This window comes from Caretta caretta, chromosome 15, assembly GCF_965140235.1.
Source record: "Caretta caretta isolate rCarCar2 chromosome 15, rCarCar1.hap1, whole genome shotgun sequence".
Lineage (NCBI taxonomy): Eukaryota > Metazoa > Chordata > Testudines > Cheloniidae > Caretta > Caretta caretta.
The window spans coordinates 13,387,055-13,404,900 of NC_134220.1; the positions used below are offsets into that span (position 1 = coordinate 13,387,055).

The following is a 17,846-nucleotide window of genomic DNA, read 5'->3' on the forward strand; positions in this document are numbered from 1 at the left end:
ACATAGGAATGGCCATACTGGGTCAGACCAAAGTCCATTCAACCCAGTTGCCTGTCTACCGACAGTAGCCAATGCTGGGTGCCCCAGAGGGCGTGAACCTAACAGGTAATGGTCAAGTGATCTCTCTCCCACCATCCATCTCCATCCTCTGACAAACAGAGGCTAGGGACACCAGTCCTTACCCATCCTGGCTAATAGCCATTAATGGACTTAATCTCCATAAATTTATCCAGTTCTCTTTTAAACCCTGTTATAGTCCTAGCCTTCACAACCTCCTCAGGCAAGGAGTTCCACAGGTTGACAGTGTGCTGAGTGAAGAAGAACTTCCTTTTATTTGTTTTAAACCTGCTGCCCATTAATTTCATTTCGTAGCTCCTAGTTCTTATATTATGGGAACAAGTAAATAACTTTTCCTTATTCTAAGTATCTAAGTATCCTTCTCAGTCCAGTTGTTACTACATATGCTCAGATATATTTTACTTTCTAAATTTATTTATGGGTAAAACTCCCACAAAGGGCATAATAGACAGACAGATATCTTAACTCTTTGGCACTACCTAACCAGAGGCAGCAACTGTTTAAAAGAATATGAATCAATGGTCCAAGACAGAAAATTCTGTCCTCTGGAAATTCTGTGGTATAAGCAATCATAATAGCAGAAAGAAAAGGAGTACTAGTGGCACCTTAGAGACTAACCAATTTATTTGAGCATGAGCTTTCGTGAGCTATAGCTATTGGTTAGTCTCTAAGGTGCCACTAGTACTCCTTTTCTTTTTGCGAATACAGACTAACACGGCTGCTACTCTGAAACCTGTCATAATAGCAGAAAGTAATAGAAGTTTTTTGGGAAGTTGAGTGACAGTTTATTATGCACCAAATGTAAAAAATATATATAACCCTCTATAGACTGCACAGAAATTAACCTATCTACTAGAAATGAGGAAGGGAGGAACTGGCAAAGATGAGATTTAACCCTATGGCTTTCAGGAAAGACAGGTATTTGACACGATATTTAGACTACTGTACCCATCCTCTTCTATGCTATCTACTGCCCAGCCAATAGCCAAACATAATGAATAACTAAGTGCATATAAATAGTTAGTTTGTGAGAGAAAGAAAGAAAGAAAAAAAGAAGGGAAAAACATTAAGAAAACGTTTTGTGAGGAGTTCCTCAGGCAAGGATATGCTACCCTCTGACTAACTGCTTTGAAGATAGACAGGCTTTCTTACTGGAAGGTGATACAACCACAGTTTGTCAGCAACAGTAATGACAGATTGTGAAAATCCATTGCTGCTCTTAATGATTGGATTTTTATGAAGAAATTAATGGCTGTCATATACAAACAGTGTGAAAATATTTTCAAAACTGCCTGTGTTTAAAAACTGGTCATGTTTTGCTAGAAAATGACTACTTTATAGCCAGTCTGAATGCTGGACACATTCCACTTGATTCGTAATACATGTTACAGATCAATTTGGCGTCTTTTGTGCTGTTAATATTTTTGTACTACAGTATGACAGAAATTGAGCTCACATGTAATAAGATTATGAACACTGTAGAAATTGCTATATATTAATCTATGAATACATATATGTAATAATGACATGAACACTGTATATGACCAGAGCAATGAGGGAAACTTATTCTATATTGGGTTATAAGACTTTCCTGTGTGAATGCATTGATCTAATTTGTCTTGGGATTAGCTGAACATTTATTATATGCCTATAATACTTGAATTCAATGGGAACTGTACATAAAGGCAATACAGTGGCTTCCCAGATGAGAATACATAGGTACACACAAAAAAGACAAGGGAGCCAGCTGTTGGCTTCCAAGTGGAGCAGTATGAAGGAAATGGGTCTCCCAGATCTAGGGAATGGCAAGCCTTAGAGAAGAACTAACTATGCAGACAGTATGCTTTATTGTTGTTAAGATGTGTTTCCTCTGAAATGCTTTTGTTCTAAATAAAGATTTTGCTTTAAGGAAGCTGTTTGGTCACTAATCCCCATTGTCACTGGGAACAAAACTACAGGTTTGAGCCCAAGTCAGACCTGGTAAGGTGATCACAGTTGAGACACAGGGAACTGCCATCAGAATCACCTAGTCTGAGACTAGGAGAAATGTGTGTTTCCATCACAAGAAAAAGGTGACAGCTTGAGGGGTAGAGGGGGCATGCTCAAGAAGCCATAAGTTATTGGAGGTGCAGTTAGGTCGATAATTATGATCAGCAGTATAATTTTCTTTTCCATTTCTTTGCCATTATCTTTTCCATTACCCTCACTGCTATTAGAATGCATAGTGGAAATTCAATTAATAGAAGGTACGGTGTAGGTGGGGAAGGAATACTAGGGGGGTAAGGTAGTACAGTGTGTCATTGCACTAGGCTTTCAAATCAAGAGACTTGGGTTCAAATGCTGATTTTGACCAACAGAGAAATAAGTTTGGTAGTTTCAACTTATTACTCATGGATACTTTACAACTTACTTTACAAGCTGGCATGATAGGCGGTTGCTGCTCAAGAAAGGCCCAGGGCTAGAATAGCAGTGGTGTTGCAGGCCAAAACTCAGGTGGACTACAGAACTGTGACAAAGAAACTTTCGCAGAACCTGACTGTAGTGCATTTTGCCTCAGTCTAGGCTAGAATTATCCATCTATAATTTTCATGAGCACCAAATTCTTAAAAAAAGAAGCTACAACATGCAAGAGTTACTCAAAACATCCATAGTTGCAAAGATCAATGCTCAATACATTTTGTATGCTGCTTGATTATGTGGGAGACAGTCCTCTGCAAAACATACTTGTTTTGGGTGCAAAATAAACATGCTAAATCTAAAATAAAGGAAGTTTACAGTTCAAAACAGAGAAAGAGATAACTCATGACAGTTAAAGTCCTTTCACAGTAATTCAACCATGAAGAACACATTTAGGTCATGCTGGAGGAGGAAAGTTCTGCTTCTCTCAGGCCAAATGTGCACTAATTCCAACACAGCGACCAAGACATTTTCTGCCCCGTTTAAACCAAGACCACAGGCCTGTGCGCCAGTCTGCTTTGGAATTGCAGTAGGATCCTTGAGTGACTTTCACTCAGTGATTTCTAACAGCCAGTAACTGGTCTACTCAGGGGGAAGTAATGACAGATTACAGGAGCAGGAGACTTAGAAACGCAATACCCTAGCACAGCAATTTGGGTTTAGTATCAAGTGGGGAAAAGAAATTTCCGTCAAGCCTTAATTCTTATTTTGACCTTCACTTAGTGATAGCTAGGATCCTACATCCATATAGCCACTGTCTGACTACCCTACCCGTCTAGTGAATGCCATTAGAGAAAACATGCATTCCTATAAGATAGGAAGAATGTGTTCGGTTACAAAATCTTGAACTTTTTCAGCTGTGTGAAGGGAGGCAGAGGTAATGTTTCTGTCTTCATATTTAGCTTATATAACCTTCCCCTTTCCAAATCGTTCCATAAAAATGCTTCAGTAAGGAGGAACTGTGCTCCTCTCAGAGCTCTGTTACAACTATTCTTGACTGATTAGAAAATATCACTGTTGAGGAAGACAAGATTTCCCTATCCCCAAAGGAGAACACAACCTCTGCAGTACTCCCAAGACAAGGCAGCACAAGAGTCAGAGACCAAACCTGGTCTTCTATCTGATAGTGATCTTACATCTGGCCCCCGAGATGCCACAAGCCAGAAACTGAGGGAGTTGGGAAGAGAACTAATTCTCACCATACTGAGGGGACCTTCTGGAACACAGCTCCTCTTGTTTTAATATATTAAGGATGTGTAATCTTCTAGTATCAGTAAGTATCTATTAATAAATCTACTGCTTTTATTTTTCAAAAAGCTGCATAAACACAAAGTCCTAAAATTTAAAAGGTGTGCACGCAAAGTATATCTTTTTGCATTCAGATCTCTCAGCATGTGTATGTGCATCAACTGGTTTGTGCATACCATACATATGCATGCAAATGTAGTTGTCCAATTCTGCACATGTACTTTTTAAAATTTAGATCCAATTTACTAATCTTCCCTATGCCCTGGATGTGGGTAAGCATTATTATCCTCATTTTACAGATGAGGAATCTGAGGTGCCACAAAGGCTAAGTGAATTGATCAAGGTCACACAGCAGGTCCATGTCAACACTGAGGAGTTCCTAACCATTTGCTCAGTCCACTTATTTAGTTACAGGTAAGATATAATTCTTTTTATATTTATAAGAAATAAATAGTTTTAAACACAGCTGGCCAGTCATTGTGCCAGTGCTATGTCTTACCTTGTGTGTTTTGCTGTACGCATACAGAAAGGCCAGTCTGTAGAGGCTCTTATAGTGCTGGGGGAAACGGCTCAGACACAAACGGAAGGAGGTGATGCATTGTTCTGTCAGGAATTTGCGTTGCTCTTCAAGATCTGCTGGAAGACACTGGGGAAACTCAGATGCGTCTCCACAAGATTCAGCTTTCTTCTTACAGTCCCACTGTGAAGGTGGGGGAACTGTAGCCTTGATAGGGATGCCAGATGATGCTTGGGCATCTAAAAGAACTTTCTGGACACTATGCTCAGCTGCATGATAAGATTCAGAGTTCTCCAAGGGTTCTTCTGACTTTCCTACAAATGAACAAAGGTTCAGCATTTGTGTTTTAGAACCGATGTATACTGAAAAACTTAAAACTTTTTCTCCATTAAACTACATTCAGAATAATTCCAGAACTTCCCAATATACGTGTGACTGTTCTGTTCTACATGTTCAATGAACAAGACACCTTCAAGCTCCTAGAGAAACATATATATAACCATCTATCAAGAGGAAGGCAACTTTAGAGTCACAGGCTCTAGGGGCAGAAGGGTCTATTATGATCACCTAATCTGACTTCCTGAATAACACAGGCCAGGGATTTCTCCATTAAGTCCAATAATTTGTGGTTCAACCAGGCCATCATTTTTACAAGATAAATCTTCATTTATCAGATAATGCTGACTCTACAATATCCCTTGTCACCTGTTGCAAAGGTTAATTAACTTCACTGTTAAAAATTTGCAACCTATTGCAATTAACATTTTTTCAGCTTTCAACCACTGAATCTTGTTACATCCCTGTGCTAGAATAATGAGCCCTCTCATATCAGTTACTATCACTTGATGTAGCTATTTATAGTCCATGATCAAATCGCCTCTTAACCTTCTCTTTGATTAGCTAAATAAACTGAGTTTAAGTCTCTCTTTCAGGTGTGTTTTCCTCACTGTGAATCATTCTTGAAGCTCTTGTCTGAACCCTCTCCAATTTTTCAACAGCCTTTTGAATGTGTTGACACTAGAAATGGACACAGTATTCCAGCAGGATGTACTATGTTTTTCAGAAACTTCTGAAGGCTGGGGAAAATATTTCTATTTAATTTTTTAAACCATTAAATATTTTACAATCAGCACCTTCTGACCTAGAATTGTTAGCACACTTGATGCGTCTGAGCCATCCCAAGTTTGAGGAAGACCTTTTAAAATTTTTAACTTAAAAAGTGTTAGATTTTTCAAGCTACAGCATATTCATACAATGTTTCAGTAATACCAGAATGTTTTAATTCTCAACTCAAAAAGTTTCAGTCATTCCAATGCCTTAATCATCCCAGAAGCAGAGGAAAAAAGCTGTCAAAATTAACACGAGCAAAACTCTTTTACATGCTTAGCTGATGTTATTTTGTATTTATACCCATAGCATCTGGGGGACTTAAAATTTGTTTTAATTTTTTTTAAAGTATCCAAAGCAAACGTTTATGTCCCTTCCCTCAAAATAGGCTTTTTTAAATTAATTGTAGGAAAGCTAATTCAAATATTTTTGAATTATTTTTGAATTGTGGGTTTGTGTTGTGTTGTAAGCAATGGGTGTAGTTAGAAGTGGAAGTACAAAACATACACCCCGCCTCTAATACTGGGTCATATTACATATTACAAAATAATGTTATCAAATCTTATATTAATTTACAGCGGCGACGGACAGGGGGACAGGAGGGGAGGGGCCAGGGGCTAGCCTCCCTGGCCGGGAGCTTATGGGCCGGGTAGGCCATAGTTTGCCCACATCTGGTATAGTCACTCTGGCGCAAGTTTCCCTAGTTTAGACAAACCCTAAGAAAAAGCATAATTCAAAAGAAGAAAACAAGTTATCAAAATATCAATGATACATACAATGTTGAAATAAACGTTTACTGTACATTTCTCTCCAATGAGAATAAGGGAATGGATCAGGACCTGCTAAGCATCAAATTTTGTGGATCCATAAAATATGATATTATGGAAGAAGAGACTAAACAATGGTGTGATGTGATAGGAAAGTTTTATGAGCCTAAGTTTGGATGGCAGCATTACTCACAAAGGTGAACAAATTACACGCCAATAATATTTATGCTACACCCTCACATTTTACAGAAAAAAAACGTTAACTTTTAGAGAGTTTTAAACTAATGTATTGGTTTTGTTTTTCATATCCCTCTACTTGTAAAGCCCAGCTCCCGCAGCACCGAATTCAACTATACAGGCTTCAGTTGGAGAGAGAAATTCTAACTAATAGATTTTGGAAGATCTAAAATTATTTAAAATCACTTTTCCATATATAACATCTGATATCAAATGATCTATTGGAGCTCAAATAACCGCTGTATTCCATGGGAAAAGGATGGCAGAAGGTGATTTCAAGTTCTCCATTGTGAATAAGCTTTCAATTCCAGTATTTATGATTCGCAAGATATTGAATAATAAGCTATCACTAGCCCAGGATTAAGTATGGGCAAAAGAGAGAAAAATTTTTGTTTGTGATTGTTTTACAATAACAGCTCCTTCAACTGCTCAGGACTTTGAAATATTAGAAGCCAGAGTACAGGTGAGGCAGTCAAAAGACCATGATAAAAATTGATTTACCACATTATTCTGCAGGTTATGAGAGGGTTCTATCACTTATGTCAGTGGTATCACAACCACATGGGTGATATAAATATAAAGTTTATATATACACATTTTTAAAAAACACAAACTATACATATACACCCCACTGGCATCCAACAAAAGTTCAAAAGCATAGCTCAACATCTTTCCAATACTTCTGCATGCTGGACAAAACATTTTAATGTCATCATTAGAGCTATCGATTAATTGCAGTTAACTTGCAATTAACTCAAAAAATTAATCGTGATTAATCCCAATTTTAATCGCACAATAGAATACCAATTGAAATGTATTAAATATTTTGGATGTTTTTCTACATTTTCATATATATTGTATTCTGTGTTGTAATTGACAGGTTTCAGAGTAACAGCCCTGTTAGTCTGTATTTGCAAAAAGAAAAGGAGTACTTGTGGCACCTTAGAGACTAACCAATTTATTTGAGCATAAGCTTTCGTGAGCTACAGCTCACTTCATCGGATGCATCACAAAAGCTTATGCTCAAATAAATTGGTTAGTCTCTAAGGTGCCACAAGTACTCCTTTTCTTTTTGTGTTGTAATTGAAATCAAAGTGTATATTATTTTTGATTACAAATATCTGCACTGTAAAAATGATCAACATAAGAAATAGTATTTTTCAATTCACCTCATACAAGTACTGTAGTGCAATCTCTTTATTGTGAAAGTGCAATTTACAAATGTAGATTTTTGTTTGTTTGTTTGTTACATAACTGCAATCAAAATCAAAACAATGTAAAACTTCAGAGCCTACAAATCCACACAGTCCTACTTCTTGTTCAGCCAATTGCTAAGACAAACAAGTTTGTTTACACTTATGGGAGACAATGCTGCCCTCTTCTTATTTACAATGTCACCAGAAAGTAAGAACAGGCATTTGCATGGCACTTTTGTAGCCGGCATTGCAAGGTATTTATGTGCCAGATTTGCTAAACATTCGTATGTCCCTTCATGCTTCGGCCACCATTCCATACTCCTGAGGGCATTCTACACCAAAAAATTTAAAATTCTGCGCACAATATTTTAAAATTCTGCCAGTTTTATTTGTCAATAAATAAATACAGGGTCTCCAGCATGGCAGTGGGGAGCACAGGCCACTGGCTGCATGAAGCTGGGAGACCACCCTTCAGCCTCCCCACCCCCACCCCTGGGACACGGACTAAGTGGTGAGGCTGCACCTGACATTGCCCCAGCACAAGACCTGGGCCTGCCCCAGAAACATCCTGGGGCCCTGCCTTGCCCCTCTGTGCCAGGCACACCAGGTATGGGGCAGGCAGGCTCAACCAGGCAGGATCCAAGTGTGAAGGGGCTCAGTGTGGGGGGATACAAGTGTGGGGTGAGAGAGTTCTGTGTGGGACAGTCTGGATGCATGCAGATTGTGGAGGGATCTGGATGCACAGAGGCTTGTTGAGGGGGTTCCAGATTCAGGGACAATGGGACTCTACAGCGGCTTCCAGGTGAAGGTGGTTGGAACTCAGCGGGGGAGTCTAGATGCAAGGGGAGTGTGGTGGGGTGGGGTGGGGGTCTGGGTGCAGTTAGTTGGGGATCAGTGACATGGATGTCTAGATGTGGGGTCTCTGGATGGGGGGGGTGAGGCTCATCAGGGTGGGGGTTTGAGTGCCGGGAGCAGAGTGGCAGCGGTCTGGGCTGCAGGGGTGGGGGTCAGGAGGCAGGGTGGCTCCAGATGCAGGGGTTGAGGTTCAGTGGGCAGGGTTCAGGTATGGAGTGCTAGGGGTGTTCTGGGTGTATGGGGTGAGGGTTGGCAGGAGAGTCTGGGTATGGAAGGTCTGGCTGCATGGGGATTGAGAGGATGGGGGGAGCATCTTCCCATACAGTGACCTCTCCCTCCACAGCTGAGGAGTGATGGGGGCAGGAAGCAGGGGAGGATGCTGAACTTCCTGCAGTTGGGGGAGGTTTCTGGGTGTGGGTCTGACACAGCCCCAGCCACTCCTTGCAACGGAAGAGTAAGTCCCATCCCCTCCTGACTCCAGCCCAGCCAGAATCATAGAATATCAGGGTTGGAAGGAACCTCTGGAGGTCATCTAGTCCAACCCCCTGCTCAAAGCAGGACCCATCCCCAGTTTTTGCCCCAGATCCCTAAATGGCCCCCTCAAGGATTGAACTCACAACCCTGGGTTTAGCAGGCCAATGCTCAAACCACTGAGCTATCCCTCCCCCCAGGACTAGCAGCTGATCCCAGCTCAGGGTAGGAGACACTGGTTAGGGTGTCTCCAGCCCTGTGGTGATTTACCTCTCTGTTGGCTACTCCGGGTGCCTGAAACAATGTACCTGAGATGCTAGGGAGTGGTGTGTGACTGCTCTTGCAGCTTCCCTTTGCTTCCCTGACAGAAAGTCATTTTTCTGTGGGGAAGCCTAGAAATTTGCAGGGGACATCAATTCTGTGCATGCGCAGTGGTGCAGAATTCCCACAGGAGTAATTTCAGAGGAAATGCTTCCATGCTGATGACGCTCGTTAAAAAAATAACGCGTTAATTAAATTTGTGACTGAACTCATTGGGGGAGAATTGTATGTCCCCATATTCTCCCATATATTTCATTTTATTGCAGCCTCGGATGATGACCTAGCACATGTTCATTTTAAAAAAAACTTTCACTGCAGATCTGACAAAACGCAAAGAAGGTACCAATATGATATTTCTAAAGATAGCTACAGCACTCAACCCAAGGTTTAAAAATCTGAAGAGCCTTCCAAAATCTGAGAGGGATGAGGTGTGGAGCCTGCTTTCAGAAGTCTTAAAAGAGCAATACTCCGATGCGGAAACTACAGAACCTGAACCACAAAAAAAGAAAATCAACTTTCTGCTGGTGGCATCTGACTCAGATAATGAAAATGAACATGCGTCAGTCCGCATTGCTTGGGATTGATATTGAGCAGAACCCATCATCATGGACGCATGTCCCCTGGAATGGTGGTTGAAGCATGAAGGGACATATGAATCTTTACCGCATCTGTCACATAAATATCTTGCAACGCCAGCTACAACAGTGTCATGAGAACACCTGTTCTCACTTTTAGGTGACATTGTAAACAAGAAGCGGGCAGCATTATCTCCAGCAAACGTAAACAAGCTTGTTTGTCTGAGCAATTGGCTGAACAAGAAGTAGGACAGAGGACTTAAAGGCTCTAAAATTTTACATTGTTTATTTTTGAATGTAGGTTTTTTGGACATAATGCTGCATTTGTACGTTCAACTTTCATGATAAAGAGATTGCACTACAGTACTGTATTAGGTGAACTGAAAAATACTATTTTGTATTTTTACAGTGCAAATACTTGTAATCGAAAAAAAATATAAAGTGTGCACTGTACACTTGGCATTCTGTGTTGTTATTGAAATCAATATATTTGAAAATGTAGAAAACATCCAAAAATATTTAAATAAATGGTATTCTATTATTAACAGTGCAATTAATCGCGATAAATATTTTTAATTGTGATTAATTTTTTTAATCACTTGACAGCCCTAGTCATCATCATCACACAAGCTGCTGTGAGTTACATAATAAAATGATTACCTCTTTCGTCTTCAGATCCTAGAGTTTCTTTGCAGGATGCCATCACATCTGAACAGGAAGTGGAAATCCTCTTCTCTGAGTAAGGCTTCCTCGAACTGTCTTGAGAACTGGCAGGTTCATTAAAGATGTCCTGTGTGGAGCTAGAATCAGAGAGCACCACTGCTGTGCTGTCCTGACTCCTTTCTGCAAAAAAAGGAGAACGAGGTAAAGAATGAATGTGCTACTTCATCCACACCACAGGAGACATTAGGACCAAACAGACCTCCATCTTAAACCATGCGTTAGTGCTTTCTTCTCAATTTAAGTAGCATAATGACTGCAACCATTTTGTAAACTTTCTCTATTGTAACACATGGACCTATGCCAACCAATGTGCCTATTGTCTAAAAGATAAATTTATTTTCTTGTAATCTGTCTTCTACAATTTATTGCTATGTTCATCTCCTCACCTGTTTTTTCCAAGAACTGAATATGTAATTGTTTTCTTTCATAAGCAGTTGTTAAGTATTCATGTAGATTTCATTTTTCGAATGATTTCCTGGGATATCTCAGCACGTTAGAAACCTCGTACAAGGGAGTTGATGCATAACCCTGATAAGCAGTCACCTTTAGGACAGAATGTAGCCAACTCTTTACACTCATAACATTCAGCAGTTTTACTGTGCCACTTGTGGCATCTCAAAAGGAAGGTGGGATAACTTTGGTACACTAGGTAAAAATCTGAGTCCACCAGAACTCATTTGCTAGGGAAAGACCTTGAACATCAAGATTTCTAAGAATTTTTGGAAGCAGTTCTTGCAAAGGATAGAAGATCAATGTAATTAGAGATGCAAAAGACCTAACAGAATGATCACTGACATCATCCACTTGACAAGAGTTTGATACAGTCCACGGAACAGTCATCTGCTTAGCATCTTGCTAAGATTTCAGTTTGAGATAGACATCAAGATTCCTGGACTTCAGGCTAGCAGCAAACCTTAATTAGTAATGAAAGAGGTGCAGGGGCTCAAGCAATTTTTTTACTTTCATAACTGATGTGGCAAACCCAAGGGTGCCAGGGCTATGAACTGCCAAGACTAGAGGTGCCAGGGCTCAGCCCTGGTAAGCCCTTGCACAAATAAAGCAATGGCTAGCAGATAGAAGTGTGAGGGAAGTGATTCAGTTTTGGTGGGTACAGCTGATTAGAGTAACGTATCGCACCTGTTGACTGCTTTACAGTTTGGAGGGGGTTGTTAGCCCTTTCAGCCATAGTTGTTTCAGCACATGAAACAGTTGTAAAAGGTGGTGATTACAGTGGGATAAAAACTGTACCCTAGAATAAAGGAACAAGTGAAAACTTCTCAGATACCTCTGAGACCAGTCTAATATATCCTTAGTCACTATGTCAGGGTTTGGCAGAGACAACCTAGCATATCTTCATGATTGGAACTGGAACAGCCCATCCACGTGCAGGCTCTAAAACTACAACACAACTACAGAAAAAGATACATATTTTCTTCCTCAGATGGGAAAAAACACATTTTTCTACAATTTTCCACCAGCAAAATTCAGTATCTGATGTGAAATCCTAGCAGACAGATCTCTCTCTATATCTAAAGCCCATGGATGAATTTAGTCCCTTTACCAGGGACAGGATTAGTTCAACTGATAAAAAAGTTGTATACAACTAACGGCATGCAGAAAGGCTGACACGTATCTGACACTGAAGACCAATGCAGTCTCTCTGTATTCTTATTCATGATATGATCAAGAATAAAATGAAAAAATGCTCACCAACAGAGAGGTTCAACAGAGAGGAGCGGACAGTATAAATAACTCCTTCCCTTTCTGTACAAATTACACAGTACAAATAGAGTGCTGAGATGCTTCTTATGGATTTGTCTTAACCAGATAAACCCTCTCCACAGACCTCAACTTATAGTACAGGTATTACTAGTTTTGATTCCAGAAAGATTATAATGCAATTTGATTCAATCTACGGGTTTTTCATTTGGCACATGAAGAAAACCTGTCTATCCAGTGAATAGGTCCTATGAAACTGCACCTGGAAAAAGGAACTGGGGGAGGGCATTCCTGGGGGAGGGCATTCCACTGGGGGAGGGCTTTCCTAATAGAAAGTTTTACAGTTTGTTAGTGATGACAGACTTTATATAGAAATGATATCATTACAAAAGAATGGGAGAGGAAAGATTCTGAATGGAGGTCAGTCAAACTTTCATGACTCATTTGTAGAGCTTTAAAAATGTTCTTTGATATATGTGGATATAGCTGAACGCCTGGTCGGTATCAGGGGGGAAAGAAGTTATGTTTTAAACTTCCAAGGTTTGGAAATTGATTGCAAAGTTTTGGGGGATAAAATAAAAGATATTTTCTCGTGTCCACAGTGGTTCTTAGCAGTTTTGTAACATCCAGAAAGACTGGTTGAATGACAGCACCAACAACAAAAACCCTGATATAGACAACCAACACACTCCACATTTACAGCAATTCATCTGACAGATTTTTTTTTTAAACGGTAGAAACTCAGGCATCTGCTTCAGAAGCAGGTTAGAGGTTGAGTTAGAAGACTGAAGATGCAAAAATACAGCAGTTGCGAGACTATAAATGTTTCATTATCCCATAAGCACTGAAGTTAGTTTTGATGTTCAGCCTGTGACAGATAAAAAGTCGAAATGTTGGAATGGGAATCAAGAATGGCTGGTATACAGTGAGTTTGTGAGGGCTACATCAGTTACTAGGAAATTAACTAACCTCTCTCAGCATAAAAAATGATGCTCAGATGCTCTGAGCCAGCATGTTATATTTCAAATACCCGCTTATCAATGAAGTTTTTCATCCCAAGGGAGCAAACGTGAAGTCTTCCTTTTCAAATCCTAACTAGCAATCCCAGCTTGAAGTTTCTGCTAAAAAGAAGTGTACATATGTAGGTATGCATGAGTGTATGTGCCACTCTCTCTTTGGGCTATTCCTACACTAGCTAGACAGATACCCAATATTTCAACCACATCATCATCTAACCCTGCTCTGAGCACACAACATAGTGGTAAAAACACAAACATCCATCCAATGACTCTCAACATTGCTTCTGCTGATGGAGCTGAGATGGTGGGCTGCAACAATAGAAATTTTTTCAGAAGTAAAGCAAGTGTAGACCAAGCTTCTTTTTGGGGGGGGGGGGGAAGGGGAGAAAGAGGATGTTTTGTACTGTTGCATCTAAGACATTTTTAATGATTTCTTCTGAGTCAACTTCCTCATTTTCAGTGTACATTTCCAAAAAATGTTTAGAAAGATTGGCACTTGATTTTTTTAATATTTAAATAAATCAAGACTGCTAAGTAGAAGATATGGGTAAATGTGGTGTCATCATTTCTTTTTCATGGACTCCAAAGCAACCACAGAAGAGAGGGTTACTGTGTAGAGGGCATGTGAGCATAGCTATTTTCCTTCACTTGCTTTGACCATTAATATATTACATGGTGGTGTGCATTACTTTGGAGTACACACCAAGGTGACACTAGGATAAGATAAGGGGTGGTCTGAATAGAAATGAAAAAACTTACATATTCAATGCACTCCACCCCCAGCTGCTATTGAAATTCAGCATAAAAGTTGTAAAATGAGAGTCTGAGATTATTAGGTTGTTGCCAGGATTCAACTAATAGTAATTCAGAGGCTGGGAAGTGCTAATATTCACACATTACAGATATTCTCTGCTCAAAATACCTTAAAACATATACGTTAGTGCATCAAGATTCAGACGCCATCTGAAGAAGTTCCTAAACTGGACACACTTTGAACCTGCACTGCAAATAACAATGGGAACAAGAGCGAGGGGTTCCAAAATTAGGCCTCTCCAAAGACACTACATTAGTTACGAATAAAAGGACTCCAGACTTACAGTTCTTCTGGACAGTGTGTTGTGAGTCATGATGTAAGTGAACTACCTTAGCAGTAATTAAAATCTGTAGGACAGTGCTATGGAAACAGGCATGCATTACTGATAGGAGAAACCATGAAACTAGACAACTCAGCACTGACTGTATGGATAATTTTGGGAAGGGGGAGTCTTCCAGGAATCCCCATTTCCCCCCCACTTCCTTTTACTTCTTTACCTACCCTCAAATGCCTCCTATTGCTGCAACTGTCCCACTGTCAAGAAGGGCTGTACATGGCTCTCTTTGCAGCCTATCAGTGGCACTCCTCTAATCAAGCAGAGATGACTGCTAGAGAGCAACACCAGGAACTCTCTCCCCCCAGAAAAGACGAGCGAATCACTTTCTCAGTTCTCCCATGCCAGGAACAATTTCAGGTTCTGGACTGTGATCCTTCCATGAGAGTTTACTGTGATGTCAGACTGCCAGACTAGCCATCTGCATGGTTCAGTTTGAGAGTGTGAGCAGGAGCCCAGAGAGAGAGACTGGTGTCAAGACTATATTAGCTTTGATTATTAAGAAATAATTAAAACATACAGTGCTTTACGTTTATCTAGAAATTTACAAACATTCCCTGCCAAAAAAGTCTTAAGAGCTAAGAAAGAAAAAAGGTAACATATGGCCTAGTAGTTTAGGAAAGGGGATTACTATTAAGGGTTGGAAAGACCCCTGAAAGCTTAGACTAGAAGATCTTCAGAGCAGGAGTTGTACATTCCTGTATGTTTGTACAGTACCTAATACATTTTTGGCACAACTGTAATAACAATACATGCAGTTTTATTCTGAGAAATGACTAGAGCTGACTGAAAAGTTTCAGGATTTTTCTGATAGGAAGGGATACATTTTTCATGAATATTTTTTCCATTTCTCAAACAACTTTAGAAGTGACTATGTAAAGCATATGTGGCATTGTAAAGCTACTTCTTTATTGTTCCAATAACTTCTATATCAAATGTGCTCAGTTTACAAGCAAAGGGATGCTGTCTGACTGCCAGTCCCGCAAACTCAGCCTAGAATCTGCGAATCAAGCTGTGTTCTTTCTATTTCATCCACCAGCAGTGAAGGTCCCAAATTAAGCACTCTTGACACCTATAGAACTCCAAATTATGCTTTCAGCAACACTTGCACAAACTCAACGTGAGAGATTCTCTCCTTTGCTACAGTCAATGTACACACAATTGTGTAGTCCCCGCTGTAAGGCCTGGTGAAGGGAGTATGCCGAGGATGGGGTCATTATGGGGATTCTATTTAAAGCAGCCCCTGGGGATCCCAATGTTATCCTACAGGACCATTACAGTCCTCTCAGCAGCCCAGAATTGGAGGATGAAAAGGTGGGGTAAAGTCACCTTTGCCCTCCCACTTCCAAGGTTGTGAGTTCTGTGCTGTGCCTCGAAGAGACTTAGCAAAGAATCACACCAAATGCCTTCAATATGTTTGCACAGGTGTAACTGACAGGAAAGAATCAATTTGTTGATGAGCATGCAAAGGAATGGAATCCAACTCACATCCTAACAACTGTAGTGTCTCTGCAGCACTAACAGTAGTACAAGACCATAAAAATTTATAGGGTAAAATTTTAAAAGTCAATGGGGGGTGGGAGAGAAATCACTGCGTCTCAGGTGCCTAAGTCACTTAGGTACTTTAGAAAATCTTACCCATTGTCACTAAACTCAGTAGACATGACAAAGGGAGCAGATCTGCGGAGTATGAAGGTGTCTTTTTACATATTCACCTTTTGGAGTAGAACTGCACTTTAGAGAGGGATTTGAAGGAGGAAAGGGAGTCTAGGTAAACAAGAAGAGGGAGCCAATTCCTGGCATGGGGGTAGCAAAAGTGAAGGTACCAACCTTAGAAAAAAGCGTTTGAAGACATTTAGAGAGTGTGTGCCAGAGGAGGAGAGCAGAAATGTAGAAAGGGGCAAAATAAGTTATTTAAGGATTAGAATTAAGAATTTAAATTGATGTGTTAAGAGAAGAGAGCAAAGGGGAGTGTGAGCGGTGTCCTCTCTTCAGTGGTATGAGAAAAGGAAAGCATAATCAGAACACTTACCAGCTGAAAGGGAGAGATATGCAGCAAGCATCACCCGACCGCCAAATGGTCAAATTTCACCAAATTTAAAAGGCCACCTATTAGAAAAGCGTACTGGGAAAAGGGTAATTCTACACTGAGACATTTCAGGAGTGACGAGGTGAATGAGAAGAAACGTTGAAAGGAACAGAGTTTCTGCCTATTTGAGGCAAGATATGTGACAAACACACGCCCAGGTCTTGAAGACTGAAGTTTAAAACGGCTGTGTCTTTTTATTGATATTATGTTTCTATAATAAAAGCTGAGATAAATTTTTGTTATCTACTGCTTGTGGTAATTTAATACATTCTGTTAAAAGAGGGGAGCCTTGTGGTTGGAATCCAGCAGAGGAAGAGAACAATTGCCAATGCGCCATATATTCTGCAGCTCTGGTAAGTACTGCAGAATTGTGCGCACAAATCTAAACTTTATTATAAGAACTCTTTTAAATGTCTAATTCGTACAGTTGGGCAGGAAACATTAAAAATGTGAATCAAGAGCAAGTGAGGGACAGAGAGAAGATTTCAGTTATACAGTAGAAACATCAGAGAGCAAGCAGTGTTTGGTAAAGACCCAGGCCCCAATCCTGCAAACATACATGTATTTAACTTCAAGCTTGTAAACAGTCCCACTAAATTTGACTAAATCCCAATCATAATTACGTGCTTTGTTGAATCAGAGTCCAAAGGAGGAGGCTAAGGAGAGGAAACAGAGAGATGTCCGCCGTGTTGCAAATGAAGAATCCAGGACAATTATTCTTCCATGAAAATCCTCTAATCTCGCAACACTCGAGACATCTTAAAGTGCATAATTTTGGGATATCACACATACCAGAAGGGTTAAGATTTCTGTTTACTATTATCCTCCAGAAACAAAAGAAAAATAATTGGTTGGTTAAGACTAGAAGGATGTAAAAAAGTTAAAATAAAATTTTACCTCAGTAAAAAAAGTAATTTTTGTTTCAAAACACAAAAACTAACAAGCCCTTTCCTTTTCCCAAATGTAAAATAACTTCAAATAGGAAAGTTGTAAACTTTGTTTTTTACTTGAAAATATGACCATTTTAAAATGAGAGGAACCTCAAACTTTAACAAAAATATGCAATTTTTAAAATTTCATCTGTTTTCAATATGAAAATGGCCATTTCTTAGACATTTTTACAAAAACTCCAAAACTATCTGGGTCACAAAATGAAAAAAAGTATTGAGTGAAAATTTATAAGTGTATTATTTCCACACAACACCAGTTAAAATTAATTTATGTTTTCTCAGAGGACACCGTATATTGCTTAGTGAACACAGCTGTTTAGTAGAGGAATTCAGCAGACCTCAAAGTTGTGTTAAACTTTTACAGTTGAC

The 17,846-nt window shown here is 39.8% G+C and overlaps 1 protein-coding gene across 8 annotated transcripts in view; it reads right to left on the reverse strand.

Annotated features, from left to right (window-relative positions):
- The window catches only part of CABIN1 (calcineurin binding protein 1), a 204,077-nt gene that overhangs the window by 116,145 nt on the left and 70,086 nt on the right, over nt 1-17,846 (reverse strand). For all 8 annotated transcript variants that reach the window (XM_075120259.1, XM_075120258.1, XM_075120262.1 and 5 more), the window contains 2 exons: nt 10,490-10,672; nt 4,283-4,614 (listed from right to left, as the gene is read on the reverse strand). In XM_075120259.1, the coding sequence (XP_074976360.1) occupies nt 4,283-4,614; nt 10,490-10,672 (515 nt within the window). The remainder of the gene's footprint in view (nt 1-4,282; nt 4,615-10,489; nt 10,673-17,846) is intronic.